This window comes from Paramacrobiotus metropolitanus, unplaced genomic scaffold (assembly GCF_019649055.1).
Source record: "Paramacrobiotus metropolitanus isolate TYO unplaced genomic scaffold, Prichtersi_v1.0 Parri_scaffold0000076, whole genome shotgun sequence".
NCBI lineage: Eukaryota > Metazoa > Tardigrada > Eutardigrada > Parachela > Macrobiotidae > Paramacrobiotus > Paramacrobiotus metropolitanus.
In genome coordinates this window covers 400,387-419,924 of record NW_026570296.1, presented here as the reverse complement: position 1 = coordinate 419,924, position 19,538 = coordinate 400,387, and the positions used below count along the sequence as shown (strand labels likewise).

Below are 19,538 nucleotides of genomic sequence, written 5' to 3'. Positions count from 1 at the left end.
TTGCCCGCCCTGGACCGGAGCACGCTGGAGATGATTCTGCGGCGCAACACACTGTCGGCGGACGAGAACACCATTTGCACGGCGGTCGACAAGTGAGTGCCGTCGTGTTCGCGTATGACAATCGTTTTTAGCTACTGTACGCAGAGGTCTGTTTTAAGAGATAACTTGAGTACGACCAACCGTAGGATAAAGAAACCGAAGACACTACTGTAGTTAGAAGAGGCGTATGCATTAGATTTTATATTGCGCGACCCATTATTCGGTTTAATATTGAAAAAATGAAAATTAACATTGCTACTAGTCTACTATCGTACTACGAGTAAAATGCCTTATGCTTTCTGATTGCTTCTTGTGAAACCGTTATGATGATGGGTTGTGGACATATAGGTGGGCGACGGCGGCGTGTGCGCGCAATAATCTGGACGCGTCGGGTGTCAACCGGCGCCAGATGCTGGGCGATGCCCTGTTCCTCCTCCGCTTTCCCCTGCTGACCGACGCCGAGCTGGCGGATGGTCCCGTTCAGGTAGGACATTCTTCGCTGCGACCGTAATTCGAAGTACAGTACATGCGCGCCGCACGGTGTGGCTTCGTTATTCGTGTTACGTGCACAACTGTGCACATCCGGTTGCAAAGCTGCAGGAAATCGAGACCTTGTCAGTTGTCAACTTGTCACTACTTTCTATAAATTACGATATTTCTACATTTTACTGAGGAATTCACTCTTCTACTCACGACTTCTAGAATCTAGCCTTTTTTTGCACGGTAATTTATTCTTTGCTGGTTTATACTGTTTGATAGATTCCCATTTTAAACTGTAAATTCAGCAATAATCTACCGAGTCAATTCCGCCCGAGTAGGATTTTGCTGTATTTGTCATCCTGGGCAGTTTCCCGCGGGCCGCTGCATCATGTCTCAATCGTCGTTTATCAGTGCAGAACGTCGAGGCGCAGTTCCTCACATCGCCAGTCGGATGAAGGCTGTTCTGGCCAACGCAGAGCTGAGCGACATTGAGTTTGCTGTGGGCCGCGAGCATGGCGAAGCAAAGATCTTCCCAGCCCACAAGTACGAGATGCTCTTCTCCACTCAACAGTGCAGTAAAGCGACGTTTGTCCTGTCCTGACATGCTTGAGCTGGTGTATTTGCAGGTTCGCTCTGAGTATCAGCAGCGATGTGTTCTACACCATGTTCCACGGGAGTTTAGCCAAGAACAATCTGGATATCATCCAAGTCCCGGAAATCCTTCCCGAAGCCTTCGCCAACATGCTCAGGTACCTTAGCGCGAAGCAGAGTGTCAGGGTATTGCTGTGCCTCCTTGGAACTTTTAGCTGCTAAGAATGAAATCCACTCGCCAACTTCAACGGTATTTTCGCTCCCTTTGCAGCTACATCTACACTGATTCGGTGGAGAATCTGCAGCCCGAGAACGTTCTGCAGACTCTGTACTGCGCGGACAAGTATGATTTGCCCTGGTTGGCCGACCGCTGCACTAGCTTCATCCTCGAGCAGATGAAGCCTGATACCTGCCTGATGTTTCTGGAAAATGTAAGTGTACAGACGTTAAACATCCCAAGATTCACTAGCATAAACTGACTGAATGGAAAATTCACTTTAAATGTTTCTCAGTGAAACACAAATTTTCGGTCTCTACTGCAGCTTTTTGTATTTTGGTATTTTGTCTTGCTCTGTTTATCTGCATTTTCGTTGTGCTTTTTTTAAGTGGATCTGAAATGGAGCGGTGTCAGGGTTTTTCTTTTTCGGTTCTTCAATGTAATACTCCCTTTCAACTGTTATTTTACACGTTTTACTTAGCTCATATTCTGGTTTCTGTTTGTCGACCGACTTCCGTAAGGGAATAAGTTCATATTGCGGTTCTGTGTATGTAGGCGCTTCGCTGGACGCCCGACTGTGACTGGATTGTGGAGAAGTGCCTGGATGTTGTGGACGAGTCGAGTATGGCGGTGTTGCAGTCCAAACAGTTTTCCGAAATCGGACAGAAGACGCTGGAGATGATCCTGCGACGGGATACACTGTCGGCTGACGAGAATGTTATCTGCGGCGCCGTGGACAAGTAAGTGAGCGCTGCATCGCTTCGCTAACACGTCAAACAGGCAGAAACATAGGTGCATCATTTACTGACATCTAGTTGCTAGCAAATACAGAAAATCTGTCAATAACCGATGTTCTTGTTACTCCAACTGTGTTGGCGTAGATGGGCGGTGGCTGCCTGCACTCGCCAAAATAAGCCTCATTCCGCTGCAAACCGCCGACAAGTGCTGGGCGACGCTCTCTTCCTCATCCGATTCCCACTGCTGACCGATGAGCAATTGACCAAGGGACAAATAAAGGTTAGAGTATCCACCGTGGTACTGATTCTTAATCGGATTACGAAATAGTGAGTAAATACCACGTTCAATAAAACTAGGAAAGTGCTCTCGCTTTTGGCGGGCACTGCATGACCGAAGCGTATCAGGATTAGATAATTCGCATTAGGTCGTTGGCGGTAGGAGTCCATTATACGATGTTTACAATTATCGATTTAGAACTATTTGCAGTAAGTACTTTGGCTTCTGCAGAGCTGCCGCAAATTAGTAAAGTGACTGTAAAATTTGATGCAGCTCTGCAGGATAAAGTACTGTAAATAGTTCCAAATACGATATTTCGAAGTCTGAGTTTCCGGGCGGTTTTACCGGTTATAGCACTTTGCTGTACTCTGCAACATCCACTTTACTAAGGTAGACGTTTAAAAGTACATAGAAAATCTATAACCGGTAAAACCGCCCGGACAGATGAACATTTGGTTGTTCCTAAACTGCGTAAATTTGCTCTGCCAAGTTCTTTAGGTATGACGGTTCAATGTTATTCATGCCGGACTCACCATTTTGAATCTCAGACAATTAATGTGTTCCTTACTGCCAAACACATCTATCAAGTTTTCGGTAACAATGATTCTCATTTCGCACGAATAATTTTAATCAAAAGTAGTTTTCCTCAAATAAGATTAATTTTCGATGAACTTTTTTTTTCGTCGTGGTGATGCATTGTTAACGCTTGGGCAGTTTAGGTATTCAACGGTAAGGTAATACATTAATGTAAAAACCACGATTTCCGTTTCGTGTTTCATCATTCTTGCCGAAGGTTGCCTGTTTGACGATGGGCAGGTACAGGAGACGGTCTGGAAAGAGATTTTGAAGGTCATCTCTTACAGTCACAGTGGCAAATTTTGAAAATCCCCTCTAAGGGCAGCACCCTTGGACCACAGTACGAAGAAAGTTCTTTTGACCCAGCGGATGGCTGTGCCATTGTAAGGCAGCCGTTTCAAAATTCTATCTACATAGTATCACAAAAACGGCAACTGGTATAATTTTGCCTTGCTTTAATTTCGCCAAATACAATACATCGACCATCGTTTGAGTTTTTTCGCACCAGACCAGGTAGTGCTTTATCATCGAGCGGCTAAAGTATTCAAAAGCAATTTTAGCAAATTGAGCGATTTGGGAAAAATGCGGCAGTTTGCAACAGCCGTCTCGTTGACGGACTACGGAACGGCTATTGCCATAATCTGGCCATTGATATTTCTGCTGCCCAATTTTGCTCAAATTGTCTGTATTTGAATGGTTATAATTCATAGTATTGTATACAGTTTGTAAATATGTATAGCAAAGTAACCAAAGGGCATCGGTACCAGACAAATGACACCACGGCTGGCGATAGCCGTGGCCCGTGAGTATAAACGGCCACTGAGCCCTTTCTGTTTTGTATGTGGTGACCGACGGACGGATACCATCGGTTGCGAGTTTATACGGTCACGTCGCATGTGTACGCAGACTGCAGACGGTAACAAATACCACCGTTCATATGTGTGCATTCGGTGGCGGTGACCAATGTACTGTCATTACAATTCATATGTAGCGCGAGAATAAACGGCCACTGTGCCTTTTCACTTTTGATGCGGTGACCGACGGACGGATACCACCAGAATATATAAGGTGGGTGTATATACGGCCACGGCGCATGTGGGAATTTGATAGAAAAGGCAACTGCGCACGTGTGAATTACGTTGCGGTGAATTACGTTGCGGTGACCGACGGACACCATAGTTTGCTTGCGGCTTGAGTATATACGGCCAGCGTGCATACGTGCATTTGATACTAAACCCGCGCATTTATGCATTAAGTGGCGGTGACCGACGGACACCATAGTTTGCTTGCGGCTCGAGTATATACGGTCAGCGCGCATACGTGCATTTGATAATAAACCTGCGCATGTGTGCATTAAGTGGCGGTGACCGACGGACACCACTTTTTTCATAAACGCTGAACATAGAAGACCTTCGCTACGCTTCGGTCGATTATGTAGATAATACTGTTTGTTATTTAGTGCGCTACGCTGCTTCACGAAGAAATATACCGGATTTACTTATTCAAGCATGGTGCTGCCAAAGAAGGCCTGCAGTTTCCCATAAAGCCCCGGAAATACGTGACCCATGAGTTTCGCGTCGCTTCCATGGACGACTCCAGTTCATACAAGTATCTGTCGTGCAAGCCGAGGGAAAAGATTTTCATTCTGTACACGAGCGGATACTGGCATCCGGCAGTAGTTTCCGGTGAGAGCAAGCTGGATCCCAGTCCACCGTCTGGCTTGAAGATGGAAATACCAGTGGGAAAGTTCGCCTTGCCAAACCAGATTGCTTGTGCTGTGGATCTTCTGAAGCGTGGACAGCAGCTGTTTGCTTTCGTGGAGGGTGCCTTTAAAGAAGCGACATATGGTCAGCTGCGCGCTGGACGGCATACAGTGAACGTCGCCGGCCGTGAATACAATGTGGACTTTATGCAGCTCAAGTTCTCCGGCAAGCAGATTGAACAGTGGAAGGCGGCCAAAAAGTAGTGGGGGACGTGCGTGGGAATCGGATTACTCGGTGGTAAATTGCTTCAGTTTGTCGGAAAAATCCGGAATGATGTTTTAGGTAGCACTTTCATGGATGGTATACATATGATGAAATGATTACGGAACTGATTATTGCTCTTGTCATTGCTTTTATTTTTTATCCTTTGTGCTTTTATTTTGCATTCGCCTCTGTACTTTTTTAGTTTGTATACCTACATGCATTCCATTACTGCTTTGTTCTTTTGTATAGTTATCGATGTAGTGTGTGTTGATGTTACAATTCACAGCAGAGAATCAAAATTTAGGTGTTATTTTTTTGAAGTGACTAACGGGTACCATAAGAACGCGGTAGAGTGGTGTCGGTAGATCGTCTCCCTTGTAATCAAACAGATTCCTACCTTGACGTTTTGTTGCCCATACTCTGCATTAATACTGTACAATCAGAAAGTGACTGTGTTCATAAGCATGCTATATCTATATACAGACTGTACATGTAGTAGAAGTATACATACTTCTGTGTTTGTCGGTGGTTGCAGTTGCATTGACACTATATACCAGTAGTATTTGCACAAGTTCGACATTACTTCCGGTTCTTTTTGGACATTATATGCCGGCTTTCTGTTCTCGATCGCAAAATGTACCGAGAACAGAAACTGCATGTCCTCGCTGCAGTTGCGTATACGAAACACCGTTTTATTTTTCTGTGTGCTGAATCTTCCTGATATCGGCAAGATCACTATATCCACCGATGTCCGAAGGACGTTGTACTTAATATATATGTTTGTCCTTTGTCGGTGGTTGCCCATTTAACTGGATGCAAGCACACTTTGCAAAAGTGCGGCATTACTTCCCGTTCTTTTTGGAGACTATGACGGCGTCCACTCTCGCTAAACTAAGCCGATGCATCAGAAAATTATTTTTGCAGTCATTATTTTTGCAATTATTTTTGCAGAAAATTATTTTTGCTTAGTCAGCTTAGATAACGTACATCACACCGATTACAGCATGGTGAAGGAATTCGGTAGTACCGAGTACGAGTACATGAATTCGTGGATATTCGCTCAAGGTCTATATTTTGTGGTTCTACTTTGGGAAAATAAGGCCACTGGCCCACAAACCGGAAATCCGGTGGCTACAATCAGCTGCGCGATTTAATTCCCTTCTCAGGCACCATTGACAGCATCAGTAATTAAAATCAATGTAGGCTATTCAGTTATATTAGAAAATTAATAATGCAAGCCTGTTTTAAAAAGGGCGACCACTGTAAGTGTGCAGCACATAGACGCGTATAATAACGTACAGACGGTACAGTATCCAGAGGATTGAAAAACAGTAGCTACAGTACTGTGTTCAGTGTTACTGACATTACCGTGGCGGGCTCGATAGGTTTGCAGCGCACAGCAACAGTTTAAATTGTCAGATGGATGCATGACAAGGCTAAATTTAACACGGCATTTATTGTTAATAAAGCCATGGTTAGTCCGAAGGCTGCGAGCAGCAAGATTATTTGGAACCGGTTCCAAGGTTGGAAGCGGAAGTTTAGTTTTCGGAGTTTCGCCTGGAAAGTGCAAACATTGTGGTGGCGATAACTTCTTCCAGATTCACAATTGACAGATCCCGCGTGTATCTCTCACATGGTACATTGGCCCTGGGTTCGAAATACCGCCAGCTACTGGGCAGTTGTTAACATTAATGGCGATTTCTCGATAGCAGACATACTTCAGGCTTCGACTTAGGCTCTTGACTTGCTTCGCGCCACTATCTCCCGGTGACTGGACACTTATTCGGACGTGGGAGTTTTTGCCGTCTGTACTTGAATATAGCGATAAGCTCATCCAGGCCTACCCGTACAAAAATAGCCTTAAAGGCCCTTAATATAAGCGTATCCTACTAACCTTGTGCAACCACAAAATCCAACCATTTTCCACTGGCAAGTTTCTAAGCCAAACGACGTACAGTGAAAAACTTGACACAAATTACTTAGCATATTTTCAAGGTGTCCACTCCATTCACAACTTTCTGCACCACCTTTTCTCCGTAAAGTGCCTTTTGCGCACACTACCTTCTGTACCTTTCACTCCGTTCACCACGTTTTGTTGTTTTTGCCGCCGCTCCTGACGATTTTAACGTTCACAAGTCCAATTCTCATGCCGGCCGTTATCGGCACGCCGGCACGGGAATAGCGCTTGTAAACGTCAGTAGTTGCCGGTAGGTTGCGCAATCGACGTGGCGTAGCACAGTACATGGATGGTTCCTATCATCCTTTCCTGATGAAATACGTTTCTGTAGGATAAGTGGTTGTAAATCAGCAAATAAATAAACTTGGAAAATGCAGCAGACTGTGCACTCCTAGACCGGAGCACAGCGCGAATACGGAAGGCGGCTATAAAGCTCGTTTCAAGGTGCATAATAACAAAGGAGTGATGTGTGCATTCGACATGTGGCATAGGTAGCGCTTGTAACACCGATATACAGTGGATATCAAAAAGGTAACCACAATTACACTTGTGTAACCACAATTACAAAAACGCACGCATATGGGCACTTAACTGTTCTCAAGCAGCCACTTCCGGCTGGCAATCGGCCGCCGACTAATAAAAACAAATTTTGTCGGCCGTATGTTGTCGTTCGTGCTCCAGCAGTTATGGTTTTAATTTTGTAATGGTTTGGTTATTCTTTTCTTCCGGTTGGGCATTGTTTGCATAGAATGGCGTAAAATGGCATCCGGAAAGTATACCGATGTAGATCTAGTGAAAGCGCTTTTCAGACTGTATGCAAAAGAGAAGTGTTAAGTAGGGAAATATTGTTCATGGCTAACAAACTGGCCGTCACGGACCGACTGTGGCATTTTTTTGAAGTCCACTGTGCTTCCTTATTCCTGAACTTCTGTTACACATTGTTCCAACGATCCACAGCACCAATATTTTGCAAAACTGCAGCAGGGCATCTCTTCACGAGAATGCTGTTCGACGGTACGTGCCTGTGGGCTGATCGAGTAGATTGTGGTGCGCTGTTCGGCGCCTCTGGGAATGACATGCTGTGGCAAGTCATACATTTGACTTGCCAAAAGAATAGCTGTCTCTGTGTCATCCCAGCTCCCATCATGACATCGGCTTTCACAATTTTGAATTTTCTACAACTGCTTCAGCTTGTAGATTTGATCGTCGAGTCTTTAATCGGGGTTCCAGAACTCCCATATTAGCTTCCAGAATAGGACCTCGGCAGAGTTACACAACCACATCCAGAATACTGCCGTATATTGGATATTTCCTCTCTTTATTTGTTGACTGCGAGTCTGCGACTACAACAGCTTGTTTATGCAGTAATTGCTTGAATCGGGGCAGGATACCTGCAAGTGCCATCATGGCGCAGCGATCCGACTCGTGTGTAAGTTCCGAACGTCGCGGTGCACTGCCTCTGACGTCCCGTCGGTGGAAAAATGTTCTGGCCAACAGCGAGCTGACGGATGTGGAATTCGCCGTCGGCCGCCAATGTGGTGAAGTGAAGCTCCTCCGCGCACACAAGCCAGTACTCGTCTGCAACGCGTTCAAGGAGTTTCCGCTGCAGAAGCGTTGAACGTCGTGGTGTTTTCTACGATAGATTGGCGCTGAGCGTCGGCAGCGATGTTTTCCATGCCATGTTCTACGGGAGCTTGGTCGAGCTCACGGACAAACCCATCGATATTCCCGATATCCCTCCCGATGCTTTCACCAATATGCTCAGGTGGGGCGACGTGCGAACATGTTGTAACGCTTGTTAGCCTTTAAACAGATCATATTGTATCGTTTTAGCTACAATGTACGACAAAAAGAGGTTGAACCGATCAGTCGGTCCGCGGTTCAAAATAACCTCGCAACGACACGCCACCACTAAAACTTGGACGCTTACTGACTACTTTCAGACGCTCGCGCTCCGTGAATATCAAAGTGCAGCTATACTAGTTGCATATCAAAAGGTGTAGAAACAAATTTTAAACTTTTTGATACTAAACCTGTGGCTGTTTATGGCGAACAGCACAAATTCTAGCCATTTTGCTTTCTCGTAGGCACAGCATAGGATCTGTGCGCATAACCGTTTGGCTTGCAATCAATGCTTAAGTCTATGGGAAAGCAAAATGGCTAGAATTTGTGCGGTTCGCCATAAACCGCCACAGGTTTAGTATCAAAAAGTTTAAAATTTGTTTCACCTTTGATATGCAACTAATAGCTGCATTGATATTCACGGAGCGCGAGCGTCTGAAAGTAGTCAGTAAGCGTCCAAGTTTTAGTGGTGGCGTGTCGTTGCGAGGTTATTTTGAACCGCGGACCGACTGATCGGTTCAACCTCTTTTTGTCGTACATTGTATATCTACACTGATTCGGTGGAGAATCTGCAATCAGAGAACGTTCTTCAGACCCTGTACTGCGCTGAGAAATATGATTTACCGTGGTTGGCGAAGATCTGCACTGACTTCGTCCTCGTTCAGTTGAAGCCCGACAACTGTTTGACGTACCTGGAAAATGTAAGGGCCTTTAACACACCACCTTACAGCTGGAATCGTGTTTTATTCTACGTGTTTTTAGGCCGTACGCTGGGTCCCGGATTGTTCTATTGCGATTGAGAGATGTCTGAATTTGGTCGACGAATTCTGCGCGGCCGTTCTGCAATCGGATTACTGGCCGAAACTGGAACGGACCACGCTGGAGACGGTTTTGCAGCGTGATACTGTGTCGGCAGAAGAGAATGTTATCTACTTGGCTGTTGAGAAGTAAGCAACGGAAGAACAACACCGTTTTGCCGTAATTGTCGAATTCGCCCTTCTTTGGTACAAAAACTCAAACGTCATCGAGAAACAGCTTATTCCAGGGACGGGGTGGCCCTAGTTTTTTTAAAAACCAAGCTTTGGATAGGAAGGGGGTGTTATTTTTCCTGTCAACTGCGCATTCCCTTAAACTAAATTTAGCGCAGCAGTTTCAGTTACTTAACTTTCGTTTTACATTCTTATACCCGTTTCTTGCGTTGTACAGTGTTCAGTGTTTCTGAGCGCATAAAACTGTTCAATCATTAACGTTCCCTGAGAGTTAATTTTGGGGTTTGGGTAAACTTTTACAACGGGTAAGAGCGGAGGTTTGCTTTTGCGAAAGGTGCAAATTCGATAATCACGGTATTTAGTAGCTTGGTTAGTGATGCACGCCACCGGCCGTGCTCCTACATTTTTTGGCTGTTATACGGTGCATATTGATATCGATAATTGTTGTTTCAGATGGGCGGCCGCGGCATGCGCGCGCAACAACCTGGACACATCCGCTGCTAACCGCCGTGAGATGTTGGGACCGGCCTTGTCGCTAGTACGATTTCCGCTACTCACGGACGCCCAGTTGGCTGACGGTCCTATTGAGGTAAGATGCTGTTTCAGTCGCGGTACAGTTAAATAACAACGTGCTGCTGACCAATAAAATGGTATAGAGTGGATTGCTGTTATTGAACGAACTGCGCGACATCTACGTGCACAAGCACACCACGAAGCTGGCCAAGCAGCCCGCGGCCTTTCGCACGGATCCGCGTGTGTATTCAGTCCACCGCACCGACCAGCCCGCCTTTAAACATCGGGAGAAAGTCTTCGTCAGATGCCCGGGTGGAGTCGGCTGGTACCCGGCGAAGGTGATGGGGATGCAGGATGCGCGGTTTGTCTTGGAATGGTACTCGCAGCTGATGAAGGAGAAGACGGCCCCGCCGGAGGATATCATCCGGGCCGCGGATATCCTGAAACGCGGTCGGAGCGTTGAGGCCTTCGACGGCAGTGTCTTCGTGGAGGGGACGTATGGGACGCGACGCGCGGCGCGGCACATCGTCAATCTGGCGGGCCGCGAGCGCAGCGCTGAATTCGCTGAACTGATCATCCCGGAGAAGGAAGCTGAGCTATGGAAAGCGCAGACTACTGCTTCTGCCAATTAACTGATATCTGTTGATTCATTTTTCCAGTCAGAGATCGCCCAGGGATCGTGCCTGCCGGCTTTGCGGGATGGGTGTTATGTTAAGGTTGTGATTGGTGTGTTGATTTTGCATTTTTGCTTTCATATTTTTCTAAGTCAATCTAAATGTGTATTTATTTATATTTTTTTGTATTAGCTTTTATTTTTCATATGCATGACAACTGTGTCTTCTTGTCAGATTATTTTGTAAGCAGTCAGGTTCTGTGAGGAAGAGCAGACTTTGCTCTGCTGACTATACGCTTTTATTTATGCAGACAACGTAAACCTTTAAAAAGTTGAATTATCATCCTTTCGGGAGGCAGAAAAGCCTTCTTTAAGTTATAGACAATAACCACCGAAACATATGACATGGGATACGTTCAGGATAAGCTGTATCTGAATGGTCGAAACGCTCCGATCACTGGGACTGACGGGATCTGAAACTCTGACGCCTAATACTTCTCGGTGGCAAAAGATTACTCGCGAGAATTAGCGATGTAAAGGCAGAGTTGTGGTGGGCTGTTACGTACAGTCGTACACACTTGGTGATCACCAAGTGGAGGGACTGCCTGCCAAATACAGGCCAAGCAAATGACAGGTCTCACTCTGCTGTATAGGAGAACTGGACAGTACTTCTACAGAAATTACTGAACATTGACCAAGGCAGTATCTTGTAACTGTGTATTTCTTATTTTGAGCTTTTTCCGTTTGCCAGCAGTAAATTTACGCTTTCCTTTGTACACTGTTATGCTATTTCAATTTTATCTTTGGAAATTCCAAAGGAGTTCAGTACAGAGTAGGTAGGAATTAGGATCAGTGGTGTCGGAGTCCCTCTCGAGTCTCGGCCAAGCTGGATTTAACCTGTTTCGTTGTTTGTGCAGCAAAACAAAGTTTGTAAGTAGCTGGATCATGTCTCAGTCGTCGTTTACAACGTCTACGAGTGGTGCAGAGCGTCGAGGCGCAGTTCCACAGATCGCCAGTCGGATGAAGGCTGTTTTGGCTTGTGCGGAGCTCAGCGATATTGCATTTTCCGTGGGTGGCGATCATGGATGCGCCAAAATCTTCCCAGCGCACAAGTAAGTGCTGCTTTTTTTCATTTGATAAAGCAGCGAAGCGATGCTTGTTTTGCTCTTGTATGATCTACCGTATTTTGACGTTGCAGGTTCGCTCTGAGCATTAGCAGCGATGTCTTCTACACTATGTTTTACGGAACCTTGGCCAAACACAATCTAGATGTCATCCAAATCCCTGATATTCTTCCAACAGCCTTTGCAAACATGCTCAGGTGAAGTACCGAAAACAGAGAACTGTTGCTCTTGTACTTGATGGTAATGAAGTTAACCTATGGATGGTTACCTGAAGAAGTTAACCTATGGATGGTTAACCTATGGCGACGGAAGTACGCAGGTTTAGGAAACCGATACTCCTTCTATCCTTAGTGGTTGAAACGTTTGGCGTTTTCGGTCCAGCTTTTAACGTAGTGTGCCTGCGCTTGCACTTCTTGTTACTTTGACGGCTATTGCCTATTAAAATTTTATGGATGGTTACCTATGGATGGTTACCTACTTGATGGTTACCTACTTGATGGTTACCTGAAGAAGTTAACCTATGGATGGTTATCTATGGATGGTTACCTACTTGATGGTTACCTGAAGTTAACCTGTTTTTCTATACAGATATACCTCCACTGCCTATTCCCACCACCGAACTATTTTTCACTTCCACACCATGCACCGACACCTCCGGACAGCCATCCAATCCAAATGGAAACTATTATTTGCTGAAGACGGATAGTGTCTTTGCCTTTTGTACGCACGAGTACGGCAGATAGCCGTTTTACGAACATCACTGACCGTTGCATATTGTCTTCACTTTCAGCTACATCTACACTGATGCAGTGGAGAATCTCACTCCCGAGAACGTTATTCAGACCATGTACTGCGCAGACAAGTATGATTTGCCCTGGCTAGCGGAACGCTGCACCAGCTTCGTCCTCGAGAAAATAACGCCTGATACCTGCCTGATGTTTCTCGAAAACGTGAGTCTACCGACAAAAAATAAAAAAGTTTTTATTTTATTTCCTTCTGCTTGCTGGTAACGAAGTTGACCCATGGAAACTGTTACACTATTTGCTGAAGACGGATAGTATCTTTGCCGACCGTATCTCTACCGACAAAAAATAAGGAAGTTTTTATTTTTAAAACATGCGAATTGTGAAATGTACAGCTGGCATCGACAGCATAGGAACAAAGCATATGAACATTTTTGTTAGAATAAATGAGTGTAACCGTTACTAATGTCTGTTACTCATGTTGGCACCCAGCCCCTTTGTCATACACCGGCCTTAAAGGCGAAGTTGTTACTCAGAAGTTTAGTCAATCTGACTGTTTTACTGAGTATATAAGAAGCTACAATTACAATGTTAACGACACTTGGAATTACTCTTCATTAAAGCAAACTACCAAAACCACCTTAATTGTATCAGATTATGAGACCTGCTTGTCTCTAAGCAGTGTTTGTGTGAAGTTTGTTTTATCATTGTGTTGTGGATAATACAATGGCGCAGTTGAAGAGTATTAAGGTCACCGAGTTAAACGACTCCAATTACTCGCGATGGAGGTACAGGTGGAGGATGTGTTGACTGGTGAGTCCTTGTGGTCTGTTGTGAATGGGACACTGACGATGCCCCTAGATTCGGCAACGGATAAAGCGGCGCATGAGCACCACCTGAAGTGGATAGCTGCCGATGGAAAAGCCAGAAGTATTTTGCGCGCAACAGTGGATGATACCACCTTCAGTCAGTGTCGGGACTGCAAGACGTCCGCTGAGATTCTGAAGAGGATCCAGGAGCTGAAAGAGCCGAAGACTGACAACGACTTGATGTCGGCGATGACCGAATTTTTCGAAGTCAAGTGGAAGGAGGTAGACGACGCAAATACATTCATGGCATCATTGTATGTTCTAGCGGCGAAGATAGACGCGTGCGGGAAGCCGGAAAAGGTTACCGACACCTGGTTGATCGGTAAGACGCTGGCCAGCTTGCCCAAACAGTACGCGTCATTTGTGTCGTCGTGGAACATGATGGCCGGTCCTAATCCTGAGATGTCCAAGTTCCGGGAGAAGCTGCTCCTAGCGGAAAAGATGATGAAGGGACAGGGAGAAGGAAGCAGGTCCAGTCCAGCCGGTGAGTCGCTGTACGCAAAAGGTAAGCGACTACCAACTGGAGCGAAGAAGAAGTTCACCGGAAGCTGCCACAACTGCGGCAAAGCGGGCCATAAAGAGGCCGATTGCTGGTCAAAGCCAAAAGGGGAAACAGTCACCAACAAGCGACAGGACAAGTCCGGTCACGGTTACAAGAAGGAATCGATGATGGTATCAGCCATGCATGCGACCGGAAGTGAGGATGTGATCATCGCCGATAGTGGGGCAAGTGACCATATCACGAATAAATACAACTGGTTTAAAACTCTAGTTAAGCTAGATGTTCCCAAATCGTTCGTGGTTGGCAACAATCAGAGCATCAAGGCTACCCATATTGGCACGATTGACGTCGAAGTGTCCGTTGATGGGAGACAGTGGCGGGAAGTGGATTGGAAGAATGTCTTCTATGCACCCGATGCATGTGACACTACGCTGCTGTCCACGGTGACCTTGGAGCGAGAAGGATTCGCATTTTCCCACGCTAAAGGCAAGATGACAATCAGCAGAGATGGCAAGCCGTTCCTGGGTGGAGTGCGAGGTGACGGTACAACGTACCGACCTTTCATACGCGTGGTGCCGCCAAGTGGAGGTGCGCTGAAGGCGCAGCCTGTGGGAATTTGGCACCAACGACTTGGACACGTCAGCGACGCATTGGTCGACTCCATGGTCCGCAACAAGGTGGTGGACGGCCTGGAGGTGGTGACCTCGAAGCGCGGTGACTGTGAAGCGTGTCATATGGGAAAGCAAACGGCTAACACCCATGACAGCAGTGCTGGAAGGGAATGTCTATCAGGTGAGAGGTTCCATAGTGATGTGTGTCATATGGGCGCAGACTCCTGGGAAGGACATCGATATCTCTTGACGTTCAAAGATGAAAGCAGCGGATACAGAATGGTTCGAACACTACCAAGTAAGCACTCTGTGGGTAATGCATTCAAAAGAGTTGATTATCACAGCAGAAAGGGAAACTGGTAGAAAGGTGTTGTCGATTCGCACGGACAACGGGACTGAATACATCAACCAGGAGGTTGAAACGCTGTTTCAGAACAGAGGATAAAGCACGAAAGAAGTCCGGCGTACGTGAAGCAAGCAAACGGCATGGCAGAACGGGAAAACCGCACGCTCTGTGACAGTGCGCGAACGCTGCTCTACGATGCGGACATCACAAAAGTGAGAAAAATCTTCTGTGGAATGAAGCCATCTCAACCGCTGCCTACCTACGGAACATTGTGCCAAATCGGGGAAAGCTGGAAATTACCCCGTATGAATTGTGGCACCGCCGAAAGCCAACAGTTGACCACCTGCGGGTGTTCGGATCAACTGCCTACGTGAAAGTTCCGGAGGATCAGAGACGGAAGCTGGATCCCAAGTCGGTAAAAACACTGTTTGTAGGTTACGATTGGGATACCACGAAAGTGTTCCGGGTGTTCAACCGGGAAACGAAAAAGGTGGAGCGGGTTGGAGATGTGGTTGTCGCGGATGGTGGCGACGAGATTCCCGAAGTTGCTCTACGGTATCCTGCCTCAAAGGGGGATGAGAGCGAGCGGGATGATGACGAAGAGTGGGAAGATGCGGAGGATGAGCTGGGAAGCGAGACTGCTGTAGAAAAGGCAGCAGTTGAGAAGCGACGGCCAGGGCGACCACCGGGATCAAAGAATCTGGTGAAGGATCCGCCTCTTCCGCATCCCATGGAAACCAGAGCCAAGGGAGCTGCGTTGAGCGCAATGGCCACGGCCGCAGATCCAGTTGATGTTCAGGATGCGCTGTCGAGAGCAGACGGGCACCTGTGGAAGGAAGCAATGGATGCTGAAATTGAAGCGCTGTATAAAACGGGCACTTGGACTTTGGAACAGCTACCAGCAGACCGGCGCACTGTGAAGTGTAAGTGGGTTTTTAAATCGAAACTACTTCCAGATGGCGAGCTGGATAAGCGGAAAGCGCGGCTTGTGGCATGCGGCTACTCACAAGCGCAAGGCATCGACTACGGCGAAACCTTTGCCCCCGTCGTACGACACGAATCGGTGCGCTGTGTGTTAGCGGTGGCTGCTGCACGCAACCTGGAAATGGTGCAGTTTGACGTGAAGACTGCATTTCTGAATGGTGACTTGGATAAAGTCATATATATGGACCAGCCGGCAACGTACGACGACGGTAGTGGACGTGTATGCCGGTTGAAGCGTTCAATATATGGCTTGAAGCAAAGTCCAAGATTGTGGAACGAGCGAGTGAACGCAGTACTAACTGGACATGGATTTGTTGCATGCAGTGAAGATCCGTGCGTCTACGTGAAGAAAGGTACGAGTAAGGAGTACATGGTACTGTGTCTGTATGTTGATGATGGGCTGGTATGTGGTGCGACGCGAAAAGTGGTGGATGATTTCCTGAAGAAACTTAAAGAAGATTTCGAACTGACGGTTCATGAGCCAGACTGTTATGTGGGCATGGAGATCGGTCGGAACAGGAAGATCGGCACCATCAGCATCAACCAGCAGGGATACATCAATCGCATGCTGCAGCGATTTGGACTACAGGAGAGTAAAACCTATACGTCTCCTCTGGATCCGAATGTCAAGCTGATGAAATCTGAGGATGGAGAAGAGCCATATAGCTGTCCATACATGGAAGCGATTGGCTGCCTCATCTACATCTCTTCCATATCACGACCGGATATCACTTACGCAGTGAACCGCCTGGCGTCGTTTGGGAAGAAACCGGGATTCAACCACTGGACAGCTGTTAAACGGGTAATGCGCTATTTAAAGGCACATTAACTATGGCTTTGACGTTTGGTACAGCAAGTATGGAGTTGACCGGATATTGTGACTCGGATTGGGGAGGTGATCCGGATGAGCGGAAATCAACCTCCGGATATGTATTCACCCTGGGAGGCGGACCTGTTGCCTGGAGTTCCCAGCTGCAAAAGTGACAGCGTTCTCTGCGACGGAAGCCGAATACATGGCACTGGCCGAGGCAGTTAAGCAGAACGAGTGGAGCAGACCGTTTCTGGATGCGCTCGGAGTGGACATGACAAAGGCCACCCAGATGTATGTGGACAATCAAGGCGCGATTGCCTTGTCGAAGGATCCCGAATTCCATAAGCGGACCAAGCATGTCGGAATTCGCTACCACCGAATCCGCCAGGAAACGAAAGCCGGATCGATCGAGGTGAGCTATATTCCAACGGATCAAAATCCATCGGACATGCTGACGAAGGCGCTCGGAGGGATCAAGGTCAAATCCATCACCGGACTGCTCGGGATGCATGGACTGAATGACCGCGGACTGGGTGAAAGGGGGTGTTAGAATAAATGAGTGTAACCGTTACTAATGTCTGTTACTCATGTTGGCACCCAGCCCCTTTGTCATACACCGGCCTTAAAGGCGAAGTTGTTACTCAGAAGTTTAGTCAATCTGACTGTTTTACTGAGTATATAAGAAGCTACAATTACAATGTTAACGACACTTGGAATTACTCTTCATTAAAGCAAACTACCAAAACCACCTTAATTGTATCAATTTTATTGTTTATGTGTTAATTACTGTACTTTAAATGCACTACGTACGTAACAGTGACTCATTGGCACTGCGGTTTTGTTTAGGCGCTCCGCTGGGCGCCAGATTATGATCAGATCGTGGAGCAATGTTTGGATGTTGTCGATGAATGCAGTTTAGCCGTGTTCCAGTCAAATCAGTTCACGGAAATCGGACTACAGACTCTGGAGATAATCCTGCGACGGGATACACTGTCCGCTGATGAGCATGCCGTCTACACAGCGGTAGAAAAGTCAGTCAGTCGTGTTTAGCTCCTGGAGCTGAAGAAGCAGTCTTTCTAAACAACCTACACCTTTTCTAAATATGATGTACTGAAGGTTCTGTATCCCGTTGTGTCGTGTTGTAGATGGGCGACGGCCGCCTGCACTCGCCAGAAACTGTCTCCTTCCATTGGTAATCGTCGCAAAGTGTTGGGCGCGGCGCTGTTTCTGGTCCGTTTCCCGCTGCTGACCGATGAGCAATTGACTAACGGACACGTGAAGGTTAGGGATCACAGTCACTACGCAAAACTGTGCATAGACTGCGGTGTTCTCGAGTAACTGTTCCTTTTCGTTTAGAAGGCTATCCTACATCCAGAAGAATTGTGTAAGATCTATCTGTACAAGCATGCTGCAGCCACAGAAGAACTGAAATTTCCCACGGAACCCCGGAAATGTGCGCGCTACCGCGTCTGGTCATCCAGGTACGGGTGTGCTCAGCTGTACACACCGGAGGAAAAGGTCTTCGTTGCATACACGAACGGCTTCTGGCGTCCTGCTACCGTTGCCGGGGAGAATTTGGTGCGTACCAGCCCGCCGCCGGATATGAATTTGGAAAAACCCAAAGGAAGGCTCTTGCCAACGGATAGGGTGCGTGCTGCGGGCATTCTGAAGCGTGGTCTGCCAGTGTACGTCTACCTTGACGGGAATTATCAGGAGGCGATGTACGGCTCACAGCGCGCCGGTCGGCATATTGTTTACCTCGCCGGTCGAGAACATAATGTGGATCGTATGCAGCTGAAGATTGCCGACGAATATGTTGAAGAGAGGAAAGCGACCAGAAATCAGTCCACTGGTTGTGATCTAAAATAGACGACGATCAATCTTTTCTTTAGTTTGTGACGTGTGGCGTATATCTTACGGTAATCTCTTCCGTATTTTATGGACTGTCTACCTGTGCATCTCCATGCTCGTACATTCAAATGATTACTTACTTTGTGACTTTTTTATTCTTTGCGTCGTTATTAGTGTACCGTTTCTCTTTGTAGTTCGAAGAAAAAGCCGGCATTTAAATCGTACTACTTCTTTGGAATGATTAATCATTAAATGATAGAAACGCGGCGCGCCTTTGGGTTATTAGACGAAAGTTCAATAATTTTCCTAAAGCAGCCACCCGAATCAGTTTACGCGATGGAGTTGCTACATGTAGTCATGTATATCTCTTATTGTCAGTTTTATTTGCAGGTATTTTCTAATCCTTTTATGCCGTGCAACAGTCCGACTTGCAAAATACTTTGTTAAACAAAGTAACCCTGCTGAAATCCGCCAGATTCTGCGGTTTACGGCAGACGCGTGGTGGACTGTTACGTGCAAACTTTGGTTATCCGTGCGCTCAGTACTAGTGTCCTACTCCTGACCATCACTTGTATGAAACATCGAGAATCTTCGGGCGAAGAACAGCTGACAGTTTTGACTAAAAACTAAATTCTACAATCTGCAGATTCACTTTTAGCCGAGTTGGATATTACGATATGAAGCTTTGCGTAGGTTCGTGCTGAACCATTCAACCATGTTTCAGTGATCGTTCATCAGTGCAGAGCGTCAAGGCACGGTTCCCCACATCGCCAGTCGGATGAAGCCCGTCTTGGCAAACAGAGAGCTCAGCGACATTGAATTTGCCGTGGGTCGCGAGCATGGCGATGTGAAGATGTTTCCAGCCCATAAGTGCGTGCTGCTTTGTCACGGGACCAAGC

At 46.7% G+C, this 19,538-nt stretch overlaps 3 protein-coding genes across 3 annotated transcripts; all 3 read left to right on the top strand.

Moving 5' to 3' along the window:
- Positions 1-613: 613 nt before the first annotated feature.
- Positions 614-5,226, top strand: LOC129595267 (BTB/POZ domain-containing protein 6-B-like). The gene is made up of 6 exons (XM_055492217.1): positions 614-1,062; positions 1,146-1,268; positions 1,382-1,541; positions 1,883-2,067; positions 2,209-2,344; positions 4,377-5,226. The coding sequence occupies exons 1-6, from the start codon at positions 908-910 to the stop codon at positions 4,881-4,883; spliced, it is 1,266 nt and encodes a 421-aa protein (XP_055348192.1). The 5' UTR covers positions 614-907; the 3' UTR covers positions 4,884-5,226.
- Positions 5,227-8,246: 3,020 nt separating this feature from the next.
- LOC129595295 (BTB/POZ domain-containing protein 3-like) lies at positions 8,247-9,634 on the top strand. Its single transcript, XM_055492251.1, has 5 exons — positions 8,247-8,407; positions 8,484-8,606; positions 8,675-8,681; positions 9,277-9,384; positions 9,446-9,634. Exons 1-5 carry the CDS (start codon positions 8,247-8,249, stop codon positions 9,632-9,634), a joined length of 588 nt encoding a protein of 195 aa, XP_055348226.1.
- LOC129595318 (uncharacterized) lies at positions 9,232-11,135 on the top strand. The gene is made up of 4 exons (XM_055492283.1): positions 9,232-9,384; positions 9,446-9,630; positions 10,126-10,261; positions 10,329-11,135. Exons 3-4 carry the CDS (start codon positions 10,187-10,189, stop codon positions 10,815-10,817), a joined length of 564 nt encoding a protein of 187 aa, XP_055348258.1. The 5' UTR covers positions 9,232-9,384; positions 9,446-9,630; positions 10,126-10,186; the 3' UTR covers positions 10,818-11,135.
- Positions 11,136-19,538: the final 8,403 nt, after the last annotated feature.

Excerpts from the sequence above, each read along its gene's own strand:
- LOC129595267 (XM_055492217.1), top strand. The coding sequence starts at position 908 with ATGTCTCAATCGTCGTTTATCAGTGCAGAACGTCGAGGCGCAGTTCCT. Across the intron at positions 1,542-1,882 it reads GCCTGATGTTTCTGGAAAAT|GCGCTTCGCTGGACGCCCGA; the intron begins GTAAGTGTACAG and ends CTGTGTATGTAG. Across the intron at positions 2,068-2,208 it reads ATCTGCGGCGCCGTGGACAA|ATGGGCGGTGGCTGCCTGCA; the intron begins GTAAGTGAGCGC and ends GTGTTGGCGTAG.
- LOC129595295 (XM_055492251.1), top strand. The coding sequence starts at position 8,247 with ATGGCGCAGCGATCCGACTCGTGTGTAAGTTCCGAACGTCGCGGTGCA. Across the intron at positions 8,408-8,483 it reads AAGCTCCTCCGCGCACACAA|ATTGGCGCTGAGCGTCGGCA; the intron begins GCCAGTACTCGT and ends TTTCTACGATAG. Across the intron at positions 9,385-9,445 it reads GTTTGACGTACCTGGAAAAT|GCCGTACGCTGGGTCCCGGA; the intron begins GTAAGGGCCTTT and ends ACGTGTTTTTAG.
- LOC129595318 (XM_055492283.1), top strand. The coding sequence starts at position 10,187 with ATGTTGGGACCGGCCTTGTCGCTAGTACGATTTCCGCTACTCACGGAC. Across the intron at positions 10,262-10,328 it reads TGGCTGACGGTCCTATTGAG|AGTGGATTGCTGTTATTGAA; the intron begins GTAAGATGCTGT and ends AAAATGGTATAG.